Consider the following 27467-nt stretch of genomic DNA (forward strand, 5'->3'; position numbering starts at 1 on the left):
ACTAAACATACTATCAACAAATCTCATTGTTCATCACTTTCTCCCAGCTCCCCTGCCCCCATCATATGCATGTAGCTCAGGATCTATTTGTTCTGCCAGTCACTTCAGCACTGTTAAAATGTGCCACAGGTGGCTCAGACAGTAAAGAATCTGCCTGCAATGCGGGAGACCTGGGTTCAGTCCTTGGGTGGAGAAGATCCCCTGGAGAAGGGAACAGCAACCCACTCCAGTATTCTTGCCTGGAGAATTCCATGGACAGAGGAGCCTGGCGAGCTACAGTCCTTGAGGTTGCAAAGAGTCAGGCACGACTGAGCAACTAACACTATAACACACAAAATGGCTTTGATGACAAATACAAAATACCATCCTTCAAACATTCCTTAGTAGAAAACACTGCATTCTTCCTTCACACAACATGAGCTGTCTTAAGAAACAGGTGAAGAGCCCTTGAGAGAAGGATGGATACAGTGTTCCACAAAACCTTTAACATGCTGCTGGGCGACTTACACCTTTGACACTGACTGCGTGATGAACTGTATAAACCACAATAAGCAAACACTACAAGATTAAAGCCTCAGTGGGAAAGTGTATCATTAATCACACCAAACACGTATTTGCTTTTTTTGTTGGCATCAAAATGTAATTGTTTCTCTATAAGTTAAACATACCTCATGGTGCAATGCTGAGCCAAATCTGTGTAGCTGGCAACATAAAAGGAAAGCTTATCGTCTTTCATCCATTGTATGAATGTGTTTTCCTCCAACCAAAATGATCAACCTGGACTAAAGTTTATTCTGTCCTCCTCTATCTGTGTTGCCAAACCCAGTGCTTCAGGTTTGAGTAAGTACAAAAGAATGATCTATGTTTGTCCACTTGGCCGATTAAAGAAACGGCTTCTTTAATCAGGAGGTAGAGGGAACAAGGTCACAGACACATTTGAGAATTGGGGGAAAAGCTCATATTTTCACCCTAAAATAATACACATTTGCTCATATTCACCCAATTGTGAATTTACTTTTCAGGAGGTTCTTAACCCTACCAAAGTCCTATTCATGGTCCACAGGTTAAGAACTCATACATTTGAACAAAAACTTCATAGTGTACAGAAATTAAATCATTTGCATTTCTTGGCAGCAATCCTATTACCTAAGATTAAATATGATAACATTTTGAAGTAGGATTTAGTAATAAACCAGTTTTTAGAAAGGCGCTTTGAGGATCCTTCCCCTTTTAACCCCTCACAAAGAGCCTGTCCATAAATATCAGCAAAGCACCCATCTGATAAGGGGGTATTACGGAAAAATATATAAGGAACTCATACAACTCAACAGCAGAAAAAGAATAATCCAATTAAAAATGGATCCAAATAACATTTGGATAGATATTTTCCCAAAGAAGTCATCCAAATGGCCAACAGGTACATGAAAAGGTCCTCAACATCACTAATTATCAGGGAAATGAAACCAAAACCACAGTTAGTGGGCGACACTGGGAAAGCTTAAGCTGAATCAACTCTGAATATTCATGGAAAGGACTGAAGCTGAAGCTGAAGCTCCAATACTTTGGCCACCTGGGGCAAAGAAAGAGCCGACTCGTGGAAAAGTCCCTGATGCTGAGAAAGATTGAGCGCAAGAGGAGAAGGGGGAGACAGAGAATGAGATGGTTAAAGGGCATCACTGACTCAATGAACATAAGTTTGAGCAAACTCCAGGAAATAGGGAAGGACAGGGAAGCCTGGCACGCTGCCATTCAGGGGGTTGCAAATGGTTGGACATGACTGAGTGACTGAATAACAACGACAAAAGCTGAAAATAGGATATTTGCATAATCTCAAAGTATCTCTCCTAAATATTTCTCAATTACAAAGGCAAAAATAATAACCTAATCGTAGAGAAACCTGGACTGCAATGCTTTAATTAACTAAGCGATCAAAGCTAAAGTCACCAGTAATAAGACATACAGACATCACGAACACCTGACCTGACACTGAGAAAGACACAAGGTCATTTGCGTGATATTCTTGCTCAAAACTCGTAACCTGAAACTAATCATGAGAAAACATCAGACAATCTCATATTGAGGCTCATTCTGCAAAATAACTGGCCAGTCTGAAGCTTCAAGGTCATGAAAAACAAGGAAGTGAAAGTCGCTCAGCTGTGTCTGACTCTGCAGCCTCATGGACTATACAGTTCATGGAATTCTCCAGGCCAGAATACTGGAGTGGGTAGCCTTTCTCTTCTCCGGGGTATCTTCTCAGTCCAGGAATCGAACCCAGGTCTCCCGCATTGCAAGTGGATTCTTTACCAGCTGAGCCACCACGGAAACCCAAGAATCCTGGAGTGGGTAGCCTATCCCTTCTCCAGTGGATCTTTCCCGAGCCAGGAATTGAACTGGGTTCTCCTGCATTACAGGTGGATTCTTTACCAGCTGAGCTACCAGGGAAGCAAGACTGAGGCATCATCACAGACTGGAGGAGACTGAGGAGACACAACAACTAAATGCAATGCAGGATCCTGAATTGGACCCTAGGACCGAAAAGGGATATCAGGGAGAAAACTGGAGGCCCTGGCATGTTCTCATTAACAGCCTTGCACCAATGTTCATTTCCTGGTTTTGATTGTTGTTAACTTTGGGGGAAGCTGAGAGAAGCTGCACTATTCCTAGAACTTTTCTGTAAAACTAAAATGACTTCACAATAAAAACATAATAAAATAAAAATCCTAGGATTTTGAAGCCTTATGTCCTTGAAGCTTCCATTTTTATTTAGTTCTCAGGAGAGAGCTAGAAAACTCATTCTTTGTTTAGCCCTGAGAGAACCAGCCACCTTCCACTCTAGTAGCCCAACTCACCTCCATCTCAAGTCTGACATTTGCCTCTGAGGATTCAGCGTTCAAGCAGCAAATATTTATTAGTATCTCCTTTCTGCCAGACCCTATACTTAAGGCAGGTATGGCCCTGTCTTCTCACAGCTTACTTCTTCTCTTATCCATTCAACATTTAGTCAATTACTATTTAAGTCAGTCACCACTCAGATTTTAAATATTGTACTTACCCCTGTCTTTCCAGGATGGATCCAGGAGATTCATATTTTTCTCTCCTATACTGCTGAGAAAGAAACCCAGAGGAGAACTAATCCATGTTACTATTTGGACTATTAATGTAACAGTTTATATTGGTTGAGTTGAACATTAAGCATGAGTGTTCCTCTATCAAGTGACACTCGTGTCCTGTTTTCTAAGAAAATCTATCATTGATCACACAGCTTTCTTACAGCAACAGCAGAGACAATGTTTTATTTACAATAACCACCAGTTACCTGAGGTTCTTTGCAAGAGCTTGATGTGTTCACCTTTTAATGACTTCGATTCACCACATCTGTGGTTAATTCTTTTTTTAAGCGGCTTGTTCTTTTGTTCCCCTCAGCTTTACTGAGGTATAATTGACAAATAAAGAGTGTATATGTTTAAGTTCTACAGTGTGATGACTTGATATACATATACAGTGATTACTACAACCAAACTACATATCCATCACCTCACACAGTTATGACCTTGTTTCTAATTGTGTTTTATTTGCATTAACTTAACACATTTACTGCAAAAACAGTAATTTTGATAGAGTAATAGTACCAACTCCAAAGTTGTGAAAATTAATTAGTATAGTACATTGGTGAGAACAATGTCTTAGTAAGCATATTATTAGTATTAACCGTTATTATCTTTCTTGTCCATCATTTTCCAGTTTTGATCACTCTTATTGTTAAAGCAGAATCAAACATGGTCTTCTTTACAAATTGAGTAGAGAGATGGAAGGTGGGAGGAGAAGGGGACGACAGAGGATGAGATGGTTGGATGGCATCACCGATGCGACGGACATGAGTTTGAGCAAGCTCCGGGAGTTGGTGATGGACAGGGAAGCCTGGCGTGCTGCAGTCCATGGGGTTGCAAAGAGTTGGACATGACTGAGTGACTGAATTGAACTGAACTGAGAGAGTTTCCTACCACTAATGATGCACTGTCTCACGCTATCTTAAATAACCTGTACTCACAAGATAAGTAAATAAAACCACTAGGTTATGTGGATGTTTATGGTAATAATGTTGTGGTAGAAAATCATGTGTATGACCTCGCAATATTCTCCTAGAAATTATAGAAAAATGAAGTTCAGATATGCTACTATCAACAAGTTTCATGCAATTGTCTATTTTCCGTTCTTTCTCCTCACGTGGATCTTTTCCCATTGAAAGATAAGAATGGGTTAGACAGGTGAGCCTCAAAATCTTTTTTCCTAAGGGGAAAAAAGTAAAAGAAAAAAATCTGACCACTGCTTTCCACTTGCTTCCTGAGAGGAAACTGCTTTTGACTCGAGCCTTCTGTGTTTTTTATTGGGAACACTTTGTCAAGAATCTATCTTAGTACACCTGAAACTAACATAACATCAATTATATCTCAATTAAGAAAAACGTTATGTGAGTGCAGTGTTTTAGAGTAGCGTTTATTGGAAATTGTCAACCCTCGTTAACAGAATTCTAAACTAAAACCCTTTTAGTCAATATAGCCATCACACAGTCACAGCTAGTATAGTAAATTTGCATAAAGAAAAGTCTGCATTAATATATATGTTTAAAGACATAATTCTGCTTAAAATTTCTTCTATAACACTAATAATCCAATGGGAACTCACATCTTACTTTCATGAATAGGGGTCTTATTTGTACATACTGCAAATCATACCATTTGCTTTCAAAATCAGAGACTTGTAAGCAGTCTCTCTCAAATCAGTTCAACCCCTTATTTTATAGTGTGTGCAATTAATTTATTTTAAAAACATCCTTTATACTAGAAAGCTTCAGCCTAACCATTAAGTGATACAAATGATGTTAATAATCCGAGAAATTAAGAAAAAGCTCCAAAGAGGTTCAGGGCAAGCATACTTTTCATAATCACAAACGTGAATAACACAGTAAAGCACCTAACGCACTCTGGCATGTCATCGCATTTATCTTCACAACAATCCTATAAAGGAAGTGACGTTAACTCCATGTGACAGATATGGAAGCTGAGGCCCGGGGACTTACCCGGGATCACGTAGCTCATGTTCTTTCCATTTTTCTACATTGTCAAAAAGTTCCATCTTTAATTAAAAATGGGTGTTGGTTAGGTTTTGTTTCCACATTTCTGGCTAGCATCTAATAATTATTGATGACTTCTGAACCCACTGTGTCAACATTACAATAACCAATTATCTTCATTGTTTTCTGAGAGAACTCACCTTACAACGACTCAGCACCACAAACTTGATTGAGAGAAAAGGCTACTGAAAAAGCAGGTTTCTCATGGTTTTCAAAGTAATACTGCCACCTCGTGGACTACTAGTGAGCTAGTGGTTCTGATGCATGGTTTAAGTTCTACCTGATTAAAATTCTCAATGGGCAATAAGGCCAATTTCCAGAAACATTTTACATTGCAGCTCTCAGAAAATGCAACCATTTCATCTTGTTCACAGTAACCACATTGCTGTTTTCACGTGAACTGCCCGAACTGGATCCAATAAGCATTCCTTCACTCCATTCAGTTATTCAGCACATTTACTAAGCACCAACTAGGAATCGTGGATAAAGTCGAGAATACAAAGATGAATAAAGACATATTCCATGTTTCTAGAATATTCCTGCAGTGGATGAGACTAGGTACTCTTCAACCAGACTGTCTAAGTTCAAATCCCAGATCTGGCACAAACCAACTATGTGATTTTAGACAAGTCACCTAAACTTCCTGTGTCACTTCAGTGTCACCATATGTAGAGTGGGAATATGAGTAGCCCTTGCCCCTAATAAGGTTAAAGTATCTTATTAACCCTAAGGGGCTTCCCTGGTGGCTTAGAAGGTAAAGAATCTTCCTACAATGCAGGAGACTCCGCTTTGATTCCTGGGTCGGGAAGATCCCCTGAAGGAAATGGCAACCCATTCCAGTATTCTTGCCTGAAGAATTCCATGGACAAGAGGAGCCTGGTGGGCTATTGTCCACAGGAGTCAGACACGACTGAGTGACTTTTACTCACCCTCACTCAACCTACGGAACACAAAGTACCTGGAAGAAGAGGTCTTTAAGAACACATTTTGCAAGTGATTCTGGTGGGTGCAGCTTGACTGAAAGCTGGGTAGCACCTCCTTAGATAAAGATGAGCAGCAGGGATGAAATGTTACTTTGGGGTGGAAAGACAAAGACTTACACTCTAGGATTAGGATAATTAACGTCAATTTATCCCAGTATATATATCTCAAAATGCACAAAAACTTACGTAAAAGCTTACTCAATGCATAACTGCAAGAATGGAAAGAGTCTGGTTAAACTGACTATGGCACATCTTGTTCAGTGAGATAGGGCAGGATTAAAAAAAAAGATGAAGCAGAGCTCTATGTACTAAGTTGGCAGATTCTCTGATGCACAGTAAGTGGAAGGTGAAACGCACAACAGCAAGTATAGTGTACTCCCATTTGTTTAGAGTTGAGGGTGTATGTGTGTGTGTGTTACTCAATCGTGTCCGACTCTTTGTCACCCATTTACTATAGCCCGCCAGGTTCTTCTGTCCATGGGATTCTCCAGGCAAGAATACTGGAGTGGGTTGTCATTCCCTTCTCCAGGGGGTCTTCCTGACTCAGGGATCGAGCCCAGGTCACTTGCATCGAAGATAGATTCTTTACCATCTGAGCCAACAGGGAAGCCCAGATGTGTAGACTATTTTGAGGCTATGTATGCTCTTATATTTGGAGAAGGCAATGGCACCCCACTCCAGTACTCTTGCTTGGAAAATCCCATGGACGGAGGAGCCTTGAAGTCTGCAGTCCATGGGGTCGCTAAGAGTCGGACACGACTGAGCGACTTCACTTTCACTTCTCACTTTCATGCATTGGAGAAGGAAATGGCAACCCACTCCAGTGTTCTTGCCTGGAGAATCCCAGGGACGGGGTAGCCTGGTGGGCTGCCGTCTATGGGGTCGCACAGAGTCGGACTCGACTGAAGTGACTTAGCAGCAGCAGCAGCAGCAATCAGATATATTCACACAAGATTTGGAAGGCAGGAGGCAGGGGGGACCTGCTTCCTGTGTCCCTGCTAGCCAGCTTCCTCTGCGGTCCTCCTGAGTGCTGCTAATGTTGTCCCCACACCCCTCAAACAGCTGTCCTAACAGGTAGGGCAGGTGAGCCTCAATGCTTCTGGACCACTCTGCCCCATTCCTTCCCAAGAAAACCTCTCCTTAAATTTTAACATCATTTGACTACATATGTAATACTCCACTTTATTGTTCATCAATAAGGGCCACTCTGTATTGATTCTTTAAAAAAAAAAAAAAAATATTTTTGGCTGCACTGGGTCTTCATTGCTGTACATGGGCTTTCTCAAGTTGTGGCGAGCAGGGGCAGGCGGGGACGACTCCTCGTTGCGATGGCTTCTCTTGTTGCAAAGCCCCAGGGTGCGCGGGCTTCAGTAGTTGTGGTACACAGGCTTATGTCCCCTGCACTGGCAGGATTTCCAACCACTGGACCACCAGGGAAGTCTTCCCCGTAGAATTTTCAACACCGTTGCTCCTCGCTTGCTGTCACTCTCTCCGACGTTACTCTTGGCTTCATTCAGTCATAATCTTGGCTTGTTCACCAGCACATTTCATGTCTCCAGCTCACTACCTTTAATACCCAAACTGTAACACCTCAACTCCACACATACCAACAGTCCGTCAACCCGGTCATTCTCAGTCCCTCATGATTTCCTTACTTACCCAGCTTTGATTCCATGGTGCATTATGCATTTCATGTCTCAGCAATGTCCTTGTCCCTTTCTTAATTACTCTGCACTCACTGATGAAACCTCTGCTGTTAAGTCCACACCTCAGCCTACCCGACATCTGCATCCTCAGAGCCAAATGTGACTAGAGAACAGCACAGTCATGCTGACTGGTCTTGCTCCCGTAACACTTCGCACGTGGGCCTGAGCTCTGCTGGTAATGCTGCTTCCCTCTCTAGCACTTTCACTCCCCTGACAGTAACCACAGCAAACAACAGAAATAGTCTAGGTACTTTTGTAGGCATTAACTCCCTTAATTCTCACAGCCACTCTCTGTGGTTGTGCCTAATTAACAGATGAGGAAAACGAAATACAAAGTGCTAAAATAACTTGCCAAAGTCACACAGTCACACCGCCAGCGAGTGGCTGAGCCAAGATCCAAACTCAGGCAGACAGGCTCCAAAGTATGAGCTCTTGGCCTCTTTCATACCTACTCCGTGTTCTCTATTCAAATGATCAACACCTCTATATAGCTCCAACTTCTCCAGGCTGTTTCAGTTGCTTGTTTTTTCCAATAAAGGAACTCAGTAAAGAACTTCTACAAACCACCATCGTCACTACTACACACTTAACTGCATCTGTGTCCCATCTCTGGCTTCCTTCCTGAGCAATGCCCAAACTATTCATACACTGTCTAGGCCAACCTTTGGGCACGCAGACCCCTACCTCCTCCCAAGGATACTGATCCAGCCACTGGCTCCCCTCTCCCATAATCATCAGTTTCCCCTTCTCTACAAAGGAATTATCCCCACGAGCATTCACGGTCATTCCATTCAGAAAATTACTATATTTTAACAATCATTTTAAATGAGGCTTTTAATTAATGTTTGATAGAGCTGATTCAAGTTGAACAGACCAAATTTCTTTAAACAAACTTACTTATACTCCAGAGTCCTGTAAACAACTTAGTAGTGTTTATACATTGAAGGTATTTGATTTTCTTGTAAATAGCACTTCAAATCAACGAGCATTTGAAGCAACAAGCATTTGACCCAACAAGCAAAACTTTCCACAGTTCGTAACTTTTATAAATAAAATAAATTAAATGTACAGTGAATAAGTTCTCTGAAATACTTCAATATTTCTGCAGGTTTAGTAACATCTTAAAAATACATTTCAACTAAAATTCACAAATCTAAAAACCTTTTAGGCATTTTTAGGCATTTTAAGTTGGAAATGAAGGCCAATGTTACATTGTAATATGCCAATTACAAATAATACTTCAAGTAGCAAATACTACAGTTTGTCCCAAACTTTAAAAACTATTCATGAACTCAGCACTGAACTATTGATGGCTATGAGAACTGTTTCCTAGCCTTTTTGAAAATTTATAATTATTACATATCTCATCTAAAAAATGGCAGCACTCTGGTGAAGTTGTGTTAAAGGGAATGAGTGGTTTTGGCCCCAGCAAGCAAGCCAGTTCACAGTGCTGGGATGAGGAACTCAAGCTTGGGGAATTCAAGGGTGAATTCAATGATAAATGAGAATACCAACCCTGGATGCCAAAAACTCGTCTTCCAAAAAACTAGCTTTTTTGGAAGAACCTCAACCTTTCAGCTTTATTAGTACCCCATTTATCAGCGTATTTATGAAATTTAAAAAACAACTTGTAAATTAACCCTTCTTAACATAAAGACAGAGCTTCTGATCTTGACTAATCTCATAATTACTCAAGGAAGCAAATTCTTGGTTTCTTACAAGCTACTGGGCTTCATAACGGCTTAAATCAATTCATGAAGGGAAAACCAGACTCTCTGAGCATACATGCTTATCAGAACATGGGAATATTTCTTTCTGCTTTAAAAATACACATATAAATTCACAGAACTGGAAGTGAATTTAAGAGGAGACTGCAATTACAAATCTTACTTTAATTAAGGACTCTTCTAGCCTAAGACATATTTCCTTACAGATAGTTAACTACTTCAGGAACTGGGGGAAGGTGGAAAAGGGACCAAGTGTAAAACCAGTGTGCTAGAAATGAATAGTCAGTGACTATCCATCAGGAATTGATACATCCCAGGAAATCAAGAAGAAAATAAGAGTCTCTATAAAAAATGTGATTTACGTTGAACTTAAAAAAAAAATAAAAAATACAAGGGGTTCTGAAACACAAAATGATATTAGGAATAGAGGAGGGAAAAATAACCTAAATACAGGCCAAAGAAAATGGCTTTCAGAGGTAGGTAGCGGCAAGATAAGCTCCAAATATAGGTATAAAAAGGCTGAAAGGCTATTGGTCACAAGAGAAATGGCAAATTTTATCATTCCCCTGACCTGAAACAAGCTGAAAAGCTGGTAGAAAGGCTGCATACTGAGGGGAAGAGGATAAATATGGTTCCGAAGGCTTACCTGCAGGCCCTGTCCTGAGCAGCACAGTCAAGATTACGGGAAGAAAAAGAAAACACAGGCTGGTGAGCACAATTTCTAGCTATCAAATCTGCCTCATCACACTCTCTGACTACATGTCAAACTCGTGTCAAGCACTTGGGAGTTGGCCACTAAGCTGCCACACTGGGAACAGATAGAGCCCAATTACCAGCTGAGGTGGAACTCGTGACTTGGGACAAATGATGACAGCAAGGAAAGGGGGCACGTTCAGCTGGAGCCTGGTGACCCCAAGTGCACTGACTGGAGAATTTACTGGTTGTTGCCATTTGTTTTCTTGTTTTTCCACGATAGGAAAAAATAAAGCCCTGTTCCTCTGGCAGGATTCTTAAGTCGAAACCCTCTCCAGAGTTCTGAGTGTTTACTCAAACATTGAAACAGAACTCAGCTATATTAAAATTAATGTCGACCTGTCCAAGATGGACGTACACTATGACCAAAACTGAGATCTCTTCCAGCTGAAGATGCCATGAAATAATTCAAAATAGAACATGGAAAACCATGTTTAAAAAGTTTCTTATTTTCCAAGCACAGTTATTCCAGTATCTTCTATAAAATTGCTTCTGCAAATAGATTTTTTTAATGTATCAAAGAGATTCTCTTCCCAACAGTTAATAGCATCAAATCTATTCCATGTTAGGAGTTCTTATGTTTCCTGTTAAGCAGACACTATGATTCAATCTTATTGTTCTCTAGAAATCCATCAGATGTATTATGCTGCAACACAGAAGTGCTTTCTTTCCTTGTCATGGTAGCAAAAAGCATATCCATCATGCCCAAGGTTTCCAGTAGTTCTCGCTGGTAATCAATCTCTTTTTCTACAAGTCCTTGAAGTATCAAAAACTTTTTATCAACTACAGGTGATTGACCAATCACAGGTAGATATATATCTAGAAAGAGAGGAAACATTAACTATAAACATCTTTCTAAACAAAATATGAACAGCAGAATTTAGAAAAAGTACAAAAATATGAAATATAAAAGACACCAAAATATCTGTACTTGTACAATTTATGTTTTACATAAATAATCCATCTGAATATATGTATTTCAGAGAGAAATAATTAATTCCGACTTATTTTTCGTTTTCTCATTAAAAATTAGTCATGGTCATTGTAGGTATTTAAAGAAAAAAACTTTTTAAATTATAATAACCCTAGTGCTAGCAATTGAAAGCCAATCCATTGTATACATTTTACTGTACTTTAAAATGCACTGACTTACTATTATTGTTTTCTCCATGAAATCTTTACTGGAGACTTGATAAAGACAAGGTATTTCAATCTATTTGATTTCATTATCTGACACCTCTACTTCTTCAAGCATGCTAGAATTTTAGCAACTACTTACCAATAATTATTTCAGCAGCATTAATCAAAACAGGGGCAAATCTTGGCTGAGACAGATTCCTACAAAGCAAAAATTCTGTTTACTGAAACCTGCAAACTTTAAAAAAATCCTTAAAACAGATTTACTAAACTGTTCTGTCAATTCTCTACAAAGCTCAAACTAAAAGTAAATTTGGAGATAAAAATTTCAGATGCAAAATACATGCATTTCAGAGACAGAAAACATACCTTATCAAAAAATTAAGAACACGACTGATTTCCTTTTCATCTCGACCTGCAAGGGCATTTGCAAGGACTCCTCTTCGATTTAGCTCCTTTATGATGGAAACTGTAACCTCGGGTGTCTTTATTGTACAAGTAGGCTAGAAAATTTTTCAGAGTCAACATGAGCAGCACAAGAAAAGAATCAGTCTTAGTACTCACTAATAATTACCAAATGTAAACAGGTTTTTTTCCTTCCCAGTTTTGAGTCATGGCAAGAAACAAAATAATTCTTTTAAAAATAAACTCAATGTTATAGGGCAGCCTGGATGGGAGGGGAGCTTGGGAAAGAATGGATACATTTATAGCTGAATAGATACATTTACAGCTGAATGAATACATGAACAGTCAAGTCCCTTCACTGTCTACCTGAAACTCTCACAACACTGTTAACTGGCTATACCCCAATACAACATAAAAGTTTAAAATAAAAAAAACATTCTTTGAGCTCCAGAATTCCCTGGTGGCCCAGTGGCTAAGAATTTGCCTGCCAGTGCAGGAAAGCCGTATTCAATCCCTGGTCTGGGATGATCTCACATGCCACAGGGCAACTAAGCCCATGCGCTGCAACTACTGAAGCCCGGCACTTTCGAGTTCATCAGTGCAGTTGCTCAGTTGTGTCCAACTTTTTGCAACCCCACGGACTGTAGCACACTAGGCTTCCCTGTCCATCACCAACTCCAGGAGCTTGCTCAGACTCATGTCCATTGAATATGTGATGCCATCCAACCATCTCATCCTCTGTCATCCCCTTCTCCTCCCGCCTTCAATCTTTCCCAGCATCAGGGTTTTTTTAAATGACTTAGTTCTTCGCATCAGGTGGCCAAAGGATTGGAGAGTTTCAACTTCAGCATCAGTCCTTCCAGTGAATATTCAGGACTGATTTCCTTTAGGACTGACTGGTTGGATCTCCTTGCAGTCCAAGGGACCCTCAAGAGTCTTCTCCAACACCACAATTCAAAAGCATCAGTTCTTTGGTGCTCAGCTTTCTTTATAGTCCAACTCTCATATCCATACATGACTACTGGAAAAACCATAGCTTTGACTAGATGGACCTTTGTCTGCAAAGTAATGTCTCTGCTTTTTAATATGCTGTCTAGGTTGGTCATAGCTTTTCTTCCAAGAAGCAAGTGTCTTTTTCATTTCATGGTTGCAATCACCATCTGCAGTGATTTTGGACCCCAAGAAAATAAAGTCTGTCACTGTTTCCACTGTTTCCCCACCTATTTGCCACGAAGTGGTCCAACTGGTTGCAGACAAAAGTACATCAAGGCTAGAGTCCATGCTCCGTAACAAAAGAAGCCACCAGGAGACTCCCGTGAACCGTAACTAGAGAGAAGACCTCACTTGTCACAACTAAAGAAACCCTACATAGCAACGAAGACCCAGTGCAGCTAAAATAATTATAAAAGTTAAAAATAATGTCCTGTGGGTTCATCAGTTCCAACAAATGCACCCTGAAGGCTCTGCATGTGCGGGGCAGATGGCAGATGGGAAAGCTCTGTACCTTCCCTTCAATCATGCTCTGAACCTAAAACTGCTCTAAAAAAACGTTTTTACAAAAAGAAAAATCACACACACTTTACTCACTCACCTCAAGGACTCTGTCAAGTGCCTTAGAGATCCGGAAGTTTTTCAGATCCCTGTCATACAATTCTAGATGTTTCTTTGATGGTCTGTTGATCAAAATGTCATCCTGCATTGAAAAGCAAATTTACAAAGAAAAATCAATATCCAAATAGTTTCATTCGAAATAATCATAGTTCCACAGTGTCCTCGAAGTCTATCATAAAGAAGGGTTATAAGCCCATGAAGTCAATCAAATGAAAACGGTACAATCTGCCACATCACCATGTTCTTAGTGTCCTGTGATTTTAACTTGGGATCCACACACAACATCTCCATCCTGGGCAGACACTGCTCACTGCAACTCTCTTTACATAGCAAGCAGTGACTGAGTAGAAAGAGAAAACAAGAATCTGAGCAACCACCTAGTACCAGTAGAGAAATCCTGGATCAATCAGAACTTCTTTGTATCTCCATCTTCTCAGATGTCAAATGGAGATATTATTGGCTCTACTCTTTTTCAGGGTTATTTAGAAGATCAAACCAGACAGTGTGTGAAAGACACTGTTCTGAGCATAGTAATGTTGCCAAGATTCAGGGCATTAAGAAGTATCATTAGACAGTTTCTTCAACAAATGGTTTTGGGAAAACTGGACAGTTACATCCCCATTACTTATTAATTTAATGTCCCCAATCTAGCAATCTGGAGATAAATATGAAGTAGAGAAAAGTAAAATCAAGTTAAAAAATGAAGCTAACTGCCAGGTGAACTACACTTTTTCAGTAATGTGCAGGGATGAAGCTGGCTATTCTAACAACTTTCATCTGTAAAAAATACATATGAAATATACAAATACCTGTTGTTTCATATAATTTTTTCCCTTAATAAAAGTTCGATATGCAGGCCTTCTTCTCCTGGGCACCGAATCCTTCTTTGCTTCAGATTTCCGATGTTTAACACTCAGTATTCCATTGGTCATTCCTACAACTATTGTCTCATCTTCATGCTAAGAGCAATTAGAAAAGTAAGTTAGTGTATTAGGAACTCATAATTCACCTTGCTTTTTCTTCCAAATACCATTTATAATGTGCTTGCTACTTGTCCGTACTTTCATCAAGAGCTCCATTAGGATACTGATTCTCTGCCTAACAGTGACTGACCTATGTGAAAAGTTAAAGTAAAATCATTTTTATTCCTCTAAGATACTACTGTTTGACAGGATCTGCTGGAGAACGGATAGGCTACCCACTCCAGTATTCTCGGGCTTCCCTTTGTGGCTCAGCTGGTTAAGAATCCACCTGCAATGAGGGAGACCTGGTTCTATCCCTGGGTTGGGAAGATCCCCTGGAGAAGGGAAAGGCTACCACTGCAGTAATCTGGCCTGGGGTCGCAGAGAGTCAGACACCGCTGAGAAATTTTCATTTTTAATTATACTTGGAAATTATCACTGCCAGTTGGTATAATAATACACAGTTAATAACATCTTGGGAAATATTTCCAAAATAATTTCTCCCCATACTCTCCTCCTAGAAAAAGACTGATGTGGTAGCATGCGTGTGTGGACCCATGCTAATTGCTTTAGTCGTGTCCAACTCTTTTGTGACCCTTTGGACTATAGCCCACCAGGTTCCTCTGTCCACAGGATCCTCCTGGCAAGAAAACTGGAGTGGGCTGCCATGCCCTCCTCCAGGGGACCTTCCCGACCCAGGGGGTGAACCCGCGTCTCCTGCGTCTCCTGCGCTAGCAGGCGTGTTCTTTCCCACCAGCACCACCAGGGAGCCCCAGAGGCGGCACGACTTTCCAACATCTTGTCAAGAAAACGTTGCATAACTTCTTTTCCACTGCCAGTTCCGATTTCTATATAAGGTGTTCAAACCTATTCTTCCTCCTCAATAGCTCATGAAACTGGACACTAAACACCCCAGAAAGAGCAGTTAACAAAGAAAAGGAGACATTCCATTTTGTTGCCCCTTTGTCTCCCCCACCCCCTGCCCGCCCTTTTGTTTTTTGGCTTAGAGAGCCAACCTGACTTTTTGGAGTATTTAACCCTTGCGTTAAATGTGCTGAAGAGAGACTTATCTACTTTCCAGGTCCTGCCCTTAGTGTTAACAATGCCTATACAACACTACAGTTAGTTTGAGTTGTGCAATGAGTAGGACCTAAATCTGAATTCATGCTTAGTTATTAAGACAACTCATATATTCCAGCCATTGTCTTAACCCAATTATCTAATGTGATAAGAAGAAACTAATACTTATTCAAATGCGAAGATAAACCTTAATACTTCACGTTAGTTTCATTTAACAGGCAAGGTTAGTCAAAGTTTAAAAAAAAAAAAAAAAGCTAAAAGAGCTAAAAGTACTTACTGCAAGTGCAAGACTCAAAATTGAAGCTGTATAATCAAAACTGTGGACTACTTTGTAGGAAGTTGTGCTATATACTTTCACCTTCCTAACAAAAAAAGAAAAAAAAGAGCTTTGTCACAAAGCATCTTAGAAATGAGTATAAAAAGTTAGTTTTTAAAAATTCAATATATGAATATTAAAACATACAACAATGAAGAAAAATGATTAGTAACATTAGTTACAAAGTAATTTATCACTGAATCTCTTTTAAAAACAAACTCTTTTTTATTGTTTGCATAAACACTTCAAGCAGCCACCAGATGGATAGACCACTGTCTCCTGAAGATGAAACTCGAAACTAAAGAAACAGCATCAAAGTCCATTGACGTCAAAGAGCAGGGTTTCTCAGCTTCACTCATCGTTACTGACACTGTGGGCAGGATAATTCTTTGTAATGGTGGCTGTCCTGTGTACTGCAGGATCTTCAGTGGCATTTGTGACCTCTTCTCCCTACATACCAAGAACACTCTACCCCCAGGTTGTGACAACAACTGAAAATGTCCACAGAGAGTGCGAACAGCCCCTGAGGGACAAAAGGCACTCTGGGTTGAGAACTACTATGAACAGAGCTAACTTACCAGGAGCTTTTGAAGGGACACATCTAAAAATCAAGTCCCAAACTGTCTACTAATACCACTGCAGGGAATTTGCTTTATATTTACATGGTAAGTTCCTCTGTATCAGAAGTATTTTCTAGCTTTTAAAATATGTATACTTTTTAATAAATATGATGAAAAACCAAGGCTTTACATAACAGTGAAAAAAGAAATATGGAAATAAAAGGAGCAACAACAGATAAATGAAAGTAAACTCTAGAACTGGGTCATCGCTCTAGCCACATATGGCTCATGAGCACTTAAAATGTGGGCAGTGAAAAAGAAGTGAATTTATTTTACTTAATTTTAAAATTGAGGCAATATAAAAATATTTTTCTATTAAATACAACTATATTTCACTTAAATCATAAAGTATCATTGGGCATGTATATGAGGCTGAACTTGTTTCCGGTCTATCATTAATAATTTTATGCTGATTACATACTAAAATAATATTTTAGAGTAAATATATTATTAATTTTACCTTTTAAACATGGCTGGCAAAACTGAAAATTACATATGTAACTCAGACTGTGTTTCTGTTGTAGAGCACTGTTCTAGAACATTAACTGGTGAAACACTAATGCTTACTGAATACAGTAATATTTAGAAATATGTAATTTCCAGACAATTAACACACAGAAATTTTTATACGAAGTTTTAAATTTTAAAGAATATAAGCTAGAATATATATACACATACTCATAAGTATTTCAAAATATACAATAATGATTTTAAAAGAAAACTACAGAATAACCAATTATTTTAAAAGAATATTCAAATGATTCAATAAATTCCTGAAGTATATAAATTAAAGCAAAAAATTACATCAAGGGAGAAAATAAGTTTGCTCTGTATAAATGAAAGGTCAAAACTATTTTCAACTCAACAGATTTTTTTCAGGGAAATCATTTGGCAGCATATTAATGCTATCACAAGTTGTGCAGAAATAACATTTCTTCAAGCAGTAAACATATGCACACTAAGAATGATTAAGAAAGAAAATTAAAATGCTAACCTATCCAGTGAGCCAGAGAGTAACCTCTGTCCAGAGCTGCTGAGACATAAACATGTCACAGTTTTATGATGATTTTTCAAAGACACTAGCAACTGTCCTCCTTTTAGCATGTCCCAGACTTTAACATACCGACCTCCTATAAAAAGAAATAATCATTAGTTTAATTTGGAAAACAACTGAAAAGCACCATAAAATCATTCTTCAAAGAAATTTTGTACAAAAATGGGAAAGAATAACGAAGATATCGTTTCCTAAAAATTCTGTGAATGCCAACAAAACTGAAAAACTTCTCTATAACTTTTACTCTAAGAACTGGAAGCATTCTTAAAAGCAATTTAATCCAATGGTTTAAAATGAAATTTTTTAATATGGCATCTTTTCTTTCAGATAAGTATTAAGCAAAAGTCTAGCAGGTAAAACAGAAAAAGAGGCTGGAGAGCTAGGGGTGGGAGGGGACAAGGAAGCTGGGGTTGGTGGGGACATAGGTCTTACCCATCCTGACTGTGAAAAAAGGCCTGGACCCCAATTCTCAGTCCCTGTCTCCCCACGGGCAGCAGCTCATGAAAGAGACCACAGTTTGAAACCACTGACCTCGCCCAGTGGTCAGATAGACCTCTCATCTTCAAGATCTATCTATATTGCTTAAGGGATGGCCCAAGGTCACACAGTTAATCAGCAACAGACGGAGATCGGCATAAAGACACCCATTCTCCCTGTTCAACTTGTACGTACTTCCATTTCTCAAAATAACAGCAAGAAAAATAGAAACTCTGACAATATTATCAACTTATTTTGAAATCAAATAGGTATGAGGAAAAGAGTATAAAACGGGATAACTTCTATTTGGATTTTAGAATTAAGAAAAAAACCAAGCAAAGCTATACACTACCTATGTATTCTTCTAATGCCAACACACGAATTTTGACTTAACAAATGAAAAAAGCCAATTTACTACTTCCATTATAAATCTGAAAATGCACTATGAACAATAATGAAAAAAATACCTCACTTTCAACTTGACGAAAAATACACTGAGGCCACTCTGAGTCCACGTTATCTCCTCCTCCAGCACTCTCAGCTCTTTGCTGAGTAAGGCCATTTCAATCAAGAGTCACATAAAAAGAGAGAAGCCTAATTCTAGATCTGAAAGAACTTGTGTTTTCAAAAGCAGCTACAGATCTCGTATGTAGGAACAACAGCAGGAGTCCGACCTGGATTTCTGGGTAAGTACACAACACAGGCTCTCAAATTCTGAGATTGCCGATTTGCTACTTACCACTTTTTCTTGGACAAATTACTTAAAACTTTGTCTTTATTTTGTAAAACAGAGAAAACTATCTTTTAAGCACATCTAGGGGACTGGAGAGAATAAAAGCACAGTGCCTGGCTCACAGTAGGTACTCAGTAAATAAAAACTGCTCGCCTATCCCACTTGTCAACTGTCTAAGCAAAAAAACTAAATGTGCGATTCAAGTGCACACTGACAAAGAAATACCTGACTCGAGACAAACAATACTGGTGAAACAATTTTTAAAGGAAATACCTGCTGATACCAGAAGACCTCCAGAGGGAAAAAGCAGGACACTCTCCACTGGCTGTCCATGCTCAACAGAGATAACACTCTGGTTTGTTCGTGCATCAAACATCTTCACAGTATGATCATATGACCCTAAAACAAAAATGTGTGTGTGTGCATATTCAAACAAAACTTTACCAGGAGAAAAGGCTTAGATGAAATTTTAAAAAGACATATGTATACTCAAGATACAGTACTTCTAAACCCTGTTACCACTGTCTGTTTCTGAAACACTAACCTACATGGAACCTTAAACTACTCCTGCCTTCAGACGACTGAGTCATCTGGGAGTCTGACACAGACACCCATGACGACTGGACTGCATCACCTCTGCTTCCTGACCACTGGGGGAGCTCTGAAAACCAGAGCACGATGTTTCAAATCACATGTGGAGGACAATTAAGAACAATCCCCCAAAGAAGAAAAAGAAAAGAAAACAACAGGATAAACACATACATATTTCTTTGAAAAAGAATCCCAAAGCAACATCCAAGTATATCAATAAACTTAACAACTTCAAGAGGGAAGAAAAAGATTTCACTAACCTGTGACAAAGAGATCTGTGTTCAGTTTGCTAGCACATCCACACCTCACATAATCAGAATGTTCTTTGAATGTCAGAATTTCTTTGGAGTTTGGAATATCCCATAATTTAACTGTATAATCATCAGCCCCAGAAACCACATGATATTTGTCAGCTGTAAAATCTACTGAATGAACTGCTCTGAAAAATCAAGAATCAATATATCAAAAAACAAGAAAAAATTATTTCTGGTATCGTCTAACATCCTAAATAACAAGAAAAGCAGCTCATTTTCAGTAAGTAATTGTAGAGAGAAATCATGAGAGAAAAATAAAATCTTAAAAATCTTTAAACAGATGTTTATCCTCAAGCCAATTTAAAATGTATATATCCCTGGTACTATGAAGTTAATAAAAATACTGAACAATGGCCTTAAAATTATATTTTCTGATATGTTAACATTTCTACTTTGCTGCTCAGTGGAAAGTTAAATGTTCTAAATGTTGGCACAAAGTTACTTTAATTTAAAAAATTTAAAAATGGGTAGATTTTTAAAAATTCTAAGGAGACTTGCCACTAAGCAGAATCATGTTCCATGAATCTACTATATTTAAAACATTTCAGTGATGAACTAAGACTATCCTGATAATATACTATAAAAAACACTTTTTGAGACTTAAAATCAACAGTAAATTTCAGCAATGACATTGGTAATCCTGAAACAAAGTTATAAAACTGCCTTTGGCTGTTTAATTTTTAAGAAGCAAAATACCAAATACAAGTAGAAAAAAAAAATCCCACCTTCCAACTTGATTTCAAAAAAACAAACTCTATTTGTTTACATTAAATCCAGGCCTCTTGAGTTCTCCATAACAGTTGTGAGGTTGCCTTTAGAACCTCAATGGGGTCACAAAACTCACTGAGAAGTTAACGAAAGCTATAGGACGTCTACATAGAGAAACTCACATTTCCTAAAATGTTGCAAAAAATTCTAGGGAATTCATGAGCCCCATCAAAATGGACCATAGGACTGAACCAAGTTATGCACGCTGTCTTAGAACAATCAGGAAATAAAGTCAATAATGGTACATAATCGTCACAGAACTCTTTCTTTCAAAGCCTGTAAAACCAACAGAACTTACAACAAATGTACAGGAAGACAACTATCTGTAACTGTATGGTGACAGATATTAACCGGTTTATTGTGACAATCATTACACAATATACACAAATACTGTACACCTGAAAGTAACAGAATGTATGCTAATTATACTTCAATAAAAAAATAAAACAAAACAACTGTCTCTTACTTAGTATGGCCTTCAAACTGCCTGAGGGGAGCCCTCCCGCTTATATCAAAAAGCTGAACCCCACCATCTTCACTGCCAGCCACAAGGAGTCTACCATCCTGTCGAAAAGTAGCACAGTATGCTGTGTCTTTAAATCGGGAAAAGGTTTTTATAGGTTCTTGGGAGTATCGGCCATAAATGTGAATCTACAACAAGATAAAAAACACAGCATTTTACTAGATGGCTCAAGAACAGCAGTAAATATAAACTACGTGAAAGAAAAATATTACATTTACCCTTGAAGAAGCTGTGACTGCGTAGTTATACGGAGGCTGGGGAGAAAAGTCCACTTTTGACACTGCACCAAACTCCTTGATCTGAACAGGTGTCTTAATGAAAAATAATAGCGAGTATTAACACAGTTACAACCATGCAGGCTACTTTGTACCCTGCCTTTTTTTCACTAACATATCTTAGCTAACTTTTCATGTGAGCAATAGCTTTACCATCCATTATAAGATATATCATAACTTACTTTACCAGTCCACTACTAACAAACAGGTTTTTCTGAGATTTCTAATATTATAAATAATACTTCAATGAGCATCTTTACACATAAGGATAACATACACAAATTTTGGAGAGTATATTCACTGATGAAGTTCCAAGCTGTGTAATTTACAAGACCACAAGTTATTTTTATCGTAAGAGATAATGCCAGAATTGCCCTCTGAAAAGTTTGCACCAATTTTCCCTACCTCAAGCAGAAATGATGATCAAAATTTTTCATTTGCGTCAACATTATACATGAAAAGGTATCTAAATTATTACTCAATAATTATCTAATCATTGTTTTAATTTGCACTTATTCAATTATGAGTGAAGTTGGAGCTCTTTTAATATATTTATTGGCTACTTAAATTTCCTTTCCTATAAACTTTCCAATCCGAACATCTTTCCATTTTTCTATTAAGTCAATCATCTTTTTTATAAAGAAAAATCATTTAATTAGCCTTTTCAGACAGCAAAGAATTCATTTTACATCTCTTCCTCCTGAGATTAAGAAAAAAAGTTTTTTTAAAACCTTCTTTCATATGAGATTCAAGTTCTAAAATTTAATTCACTTGCATTGATTAATCATCTATTGTCTGTTAGATACCTGTATTATTAAACTGATTAAGGAATATGGATTTTTATATAATTCCAAGAAAAAAAAATCAGACATCCAATTTTCTATCCAAACTATAAGCTGCTGACAGATTATTTTTAGTTATTAACTCTTTACTAGCATATCCAAAGTCTTACAAATGCTGGAGAAATTGGCATTAAATGCAAAACAGCACCCCCTTAATTTTGTCTACACTTACCTTATAGTTGTTCCAGTACAGTGTATCTTGGGTGATTTTTTCACCAAGTACAGGATATGTCTGGATTGATACAGGCTTATAACCAGCCATACTTTCATATAATTGCACTGTTATCCAAGGGTAACTAGTTTGAAACTGGTGTAATTAAAGTGACTGTCTTATGTCTGAAAAAAAAATATTTTATATACACATTACTACTATTCATAAACCTATATATAGTTATGATTCTTACTCTGTGTCTTTTCCAAAGGTTGTGCGGTAGCTCATAGATCAGTGATCATAACCATTTAACCTTAATACAGAAGAGACAATCTAAAGGAAACAAGAAGAAAACAGGGCTACCATAGTGTACTATCTGCTCAGTTATACGCAGAGACTACACACAAATGTTCCCGCACCTAACTGACCAATTTACAACACTTGGGAATAAATCTGGCTCAGCCATCCAGTTGCCAAAGCAGAGCGAAACACACTGGCTTGGAACATTCATTTATTAACAACAGAAAATATTAACATGAAACTGCAAATACAAATGCTTCCTAAAATTAAACTTAAGACAACATTTAATCTATAAAAACAGTCTAGGGACCTGGGGCTTCCCTGATGGCTCAGAGGGTAGCGTCTGCCCACAATGCAGGAGACCCGGGTTCGATTCCTGGTTCAGGAAGATCCCATGGAGAAAGAAATGGCACCCCACTCCAGTACTCTTGCCTAGAAAATCCCATGGATGGAGAAGCCTGGTAGGCTACAGTCCATGGGGTCACAAAGAGTTGGACACGACTGAGCGACTTCACTTCACTAGGGACCTGACTTCCTGAAAGCCTAAAACTGCCAAGAAGAAAGCAGAGCTGATATTTTAATGTAGACGAATAAAATTAAATTTAAAAGCTTCTGATGTAGAAGATTAAAATTAAGTTAGTTGATTTTAAAAGGCTTAAACTTAAGAAAGAAAACAAGAATAAAACAATTCTGAAATGAAATTCTAGAAAGAAATATCAATAACCTCAGATATGCAGATGACACCACCCTTATGGCAGAAAGTAAAGAGGAACTAAAAAGCCTCTTGATGAAAGTGAAAGAGGAGAGTGAAAAAGTTGGCTTAAAGCTCAACATTCAGAAAACGAAGATCATGGCATCTGGTCCCATCACTGCCTGGGAAATAGAGACGCTTACTCCTTGGAAGGAAAGTTATGACCAACCTAGATAGCATATTCAAAAGCAGAGACACTACTTTGCGAAAAAAGGTCCGTCTAGTCAAGGCTATGGTTTTTCCAGTGGTCATGTATGGACGCGAGAGCTGGACTGTGAAGAAAGCTGAGCACCGAAGAATTGATGCTTTTGAACTGTGGTGCTGGAGAAGACTCTTGAGAGTCCCTTGGACTGCAAGGAGATCCAACCAGTCCATTCTAAAGGAGATCAGCCCTGGGTGCTCTTTGGAAGGACTGATGCTAAAGCTGAAACTCCAGTACTTTGGCCACCTCATGCAACGAGTTGACTCATTGGAAAAGACTCTGATGCTGGGAGGGATTGGGGGCAGGAGGAGAAGGTGATGACAGAGGATGAGATGGCTGGATGGCATCACTGACTCGATGGACGTGAGTTTGAGTGAACTCCGGGAGATGGTGATGGACGGGGAGGCCTGGCGTGCTGCGATTCATGGGGTCGCAAAGAGTCGGACATGACTGAGCGACTGAACTGAAAGCTTTTATAATTCCACATTTGTTTTATTAAATCTAAGGTTTAAAAAATAACTTTTCACAACATGAAGAGTGTTTCTTTGCATAAACTTCTTCACATACCATAGGATCTTTACAATACCTTTACCTCAATGTTTTACAATGTTGTGCTGGTTTCTGCCATACAACAACTAATTAAAACTTTTAACTAACATGTAATTAAGCTGAAATGTCTTTCCAGAACCATTTATTTGCAACAGGGGAATAATTCAGTGGAGCAACTCATCTATTCTCAAAAGTCTGAAAACACTGTAACACCAAAATACACAGGTGCAACATATTTTAAAGGCTTTGATGAAACATGGCAATTCATGATTTAAAAAAGGGAAACTATTCTGTTCACTGAAGTACTTACAAAGTAACACACTGTTTTAGGCACTGGGGCACAATGCTGAGTGAAACAGACATGGTCAGTGCCTTCATATACTCTGAGACTCTTCATTTCAGCTGGTAATTGGCACCAGCTGGGAATCTTGAATCAGTCCTAACTTGTCGTTCCTTCTCACTTCTAACATATAATATTTAGCAAGAGCTGCTGATTTTACCTTCCAAATCTTTCTAAACTCCATAATGTCCACACCACCTAGTTAGACTGTTCTAATTCACATCTTCTCAACTACTGAAATAGTGCAATTTAAGGTCTCCCTGACTCTGTCTGTCTTCCAAATAGCTGTCAGAGTTACCGAACTACCATGCAAATCTAGCTTTTGCTACAAAGCCCAAAACTGCCCAGAAAAGAAGGTGCAAGCTCCTTCAAACAGAATTAAGGCCCTCTGTAATCTTGCCCTTGCTTATCTTTCCAGCTTCACTTCTTTTTACTCACTTAACACACCATACTCTTCCTTGTCTCAGTATCTGTCTTCATCTGTCCTCTCTGGCAAGAATGATCTCTTTCTATCTACCTCTTATTTATCACTTAATATTTGAGAATTACATCCTCCAGGAAACCTCTGACTTCCTTAGCTAGGTTACAGGCTTGTCTTTTATAAATCTACTTGACTGTATTTCTGTCAATTCATATAAACATATGGCATCATAATGATCCTTTTTCCCCATTAGTCAAAGCAATGGTTTTTCCAGTAGTCATGTCTGGATGTGAGAGCTGGGCCATAAAGAAAGCTGAGCACCGAAGAATTGATGCTTTTGAACTGTGGTGTTGGAAAAGACTCTTGAGAATCCCTTGGACTGCAAGGAGGTCAAACCAGTCAGTCCTAAAGGAAATCAGTTCTGAATATTCATTGAAAGGACTGATGCTGAAACTGAAACTCCAATACTTTGGCCACCTGATGGGAAGAACTGACACACTGGAAAAGAGCCTGATGCTGCAAAAGATTGAAGGCAAGAGAAGGGTATGACAGAGGATGAGATGGTTGGATGGCATCACTGACTCGATGGACATCAGTTTGAGCAGGCTCCAGAAGTTGTTGATAGACAGGGGCTTGGCATGCTGCAGTCCATGGGGTGGCAAAGAGTCGGACATGACTGAGGGGCCGAACTGAAACTGAACATTTTATGTCTGGAAGACTAAGAACAACTGCCCAATTGGGGCTTCCCTGGCTCAGACAGTGAAGAATCTGCCTGCAATGCAAGAGATGTGGGTTCAATTCCTCGGCTGGGAAGATCCCCTGGAGAAGGGAATGACTATACCCACTCCAGCGTCCCTGCCTGGAGAATCCCACGGACAGAGAAGCCTCGTGGGCTACGGTCCATGGAATCACAAAAAGTCAGATGTGACTGAGCGACTAACACTTGAGTTTCAAATAAATATTCGTGAAAGGAACAAAAGGAAGCATTGTGCTGGGTTATATGGGAAACAAAATTAAAACCATGAGTGGTGTGAACACTGCTATAAAGCACAAGTCCACAGAGTTTTTCTGTAAAAGGCCAAAGAATAAATATTTTAGGCTTTGTAGGCCAGCAGGCAAAATGGAGGATATTATGTAGTTACTTACATACCAAGAAAGAAAAAATTTCAAATTTTTTACTAACAAGCTACCCCCAAATAACTGTAAGTATGATATTCTGTTTATGAATGAAAGAGACTCTTTGGAGAAGGGGGAGAAAGTTACATGGACTTTGAATGATGTGTCCTGTCATCAAATAGGGCTTCCCCAGTGGCAAAGTGGTAAAGAACCCGCCTGTCAATTCAGGAGATGCAGGAGACTCAGGTTCGATCCCTGGGTCGGGAAGATCCCCTAGAGGAGGGCATGGCAACCCACTCCAGTCTTCCTGCCTGGAGAATCCCCATGGACAGAGGAGCCTGGGGAGCCAAGGTCCATAGGGCGGCAGAGAGTGAGACACAACTGAAGCCACTTAGCACATACCCATCATCAAACAAATCACAAATGTTCATCTATAAAAAACATACGTGGCTCACTGACGACCCCAGGACAGTGGGCCAGATCTAGCCTGTCTGTGGGCCTTAGCCCCTCACTAGAGCACGGCTGACCCTTGAACAGCAGTTTTGAATTGTGTGGGTCTGCTTAGAGCAGATTTTTTTTCAACAGTAAATACCACAGTACTACAGAATTACGGCTTGTTGAAAGCACAAGTGGAGCCCAGGATGTGGAGGAATCCCATACACGGAGAGTCCACTGTAAGTTATCCCTCCCAAGAAGGTAAGGGCCCCTAAAGCTGCCTCACCGCAGTGTTCGAGAGTCAACTATATAGGCGATGGAGAACATAACTGCCTTGAAAGAAGTACTTTACAGTGGTTTGCCAGATTAAAGTGACGAACAGCATCAGAGGCAGGAGAGGGGAAGCAAGACGGTGTAAAAGCACGGATGCAAGAAGTGACGTGAAAATGAACAGGAAAAAAACAATCAGAGAGTGGTAACAGGCTGAAAAAACCGGGCCTGAATGAAAACTAGGTACTACTACATCACAAGGCAGAACACCAAAAGTATGCTATAAGTAATATACAGAAAACAAAACGCTCAGACGAGACTTTAACTGGGAGGCTACCAGAAACATTCAAAGTGTGCATTTCAGTTGGGCCTTTAGAATAATATTGAAACCAATTAACCACTTAATAAGAGGGGCACTGCAAACTGAGAGAACCACATAAGCAAAGACAGAGATGGAAATCTGCCTACTACTTTGAAAGGGTGTGGATTACTCCAGGGACTAATAATGGTGGACAGTAGAAGTGGAGAGTGACCGTAGAAGAGGAAAATCTAGGTCGAAAGTAAATTGCGAGGATCCTGAGAGGTTGCTTAAGGAATTTAGCCACTCCGCGGAGACCGGGAAGCCCCAGGGAAACATGCTAGATAGCAAGGAAGGCCTGATGTGAGTCTGGGGTACCTTCATTGGGAGCCCCCTTTACCTCCGTAAGCCCGGACGGTCCGCCGAGACTCCAGCGTCAAGAATTTCTTGGACTCCGCCAGTCCCCTTCCTGACTATGCAGGAGAACATGCAGAAGATCACGTGGATACTGTAAGAAACCCCTGAAACACGCCGCGAACAGACGAGCCCGTCGGGTCGCACGAAGGTGACGTCAGGGCGCAGGCTCCCGAGACGCACGCAGCCTGGGTGACGCAGGGGAGGGTCCG

The 27467-nt window shown here is 39.4% G+C and overlaps 1 protein-coding gene across 1 annotated transcript; it reads right to left on the reverse strand.

Moving 5' to 3' along the window:
- Positions 1–8636: 8636 nt before the first annotated feature.
- Positions 8637–27467, reverse strand: UTP15 (UTP15 small subunit processome component). The gene is made up of 13 exons (XM_019982939.2): positions 27242–27467; positions 22181–22344; positions 21110–21202; positions 20835–21019; positions 19547–19725; positions 18969–19094; positions 17426–17561; positions 15773–15857; positions 14263–14412; positions 13434–13535; positions 11807–11940; positions 11580–11638; positions 8637–11119 (listed from the first exon to the last, which is right to left on the reverse strand). Exons 2-13 carry the CDS (start codon positions 22268–22270, stop codon positions 10899–10901), a joined length of 1560 nt encoding a protein of 519 aa, XP_019838498.2. The 5' UTR covers positions 22271–22344; positions 27242–27467; the 3' UTR covers positions 8637–10898.

The sequence above is a fragment of the Bos indicus genome, chromosome 20, assembly GCF_029378745.1.
Source record: "Bos indicus isolate NIAB-ARS_2022 breed Sahiwal x Tharparkar chromosome 20, NIAB-ARS_B.indTharparkar_mat_pri_1.0, whole genome shotgun sequence".
Lineage (NCBI taxonomy): Eukaryota > Metazoa > Chordata > Mammalia > Artiodactyla > Bovidae > Bos > Bos indicus.

Bases quoted from the DNA above. Each gene is read 5' to 3' on its own strand.
- UTP15 (XM_019982939.2), bottom strand. From the start codon at position 22,270: ATGGCTGGTTATAAGCCTGTATCAATCCAGACATATCCTGTACTTGGT. The intron at 21,020-21,109 runs GTAAATGTAATA...ATCTTGTTGTAG, and splicing joins CAGTCACAGCTTCTTCAAGG to ATTCACATTTATGGCCGATA. The intron at 14,413-15,772 runs GTAAGTACTTTT...AATTGCTCTTAG, and splicing joins TTTTGAGTCTTGCACTTGCA to CATGAAGATGAGACAATAGT.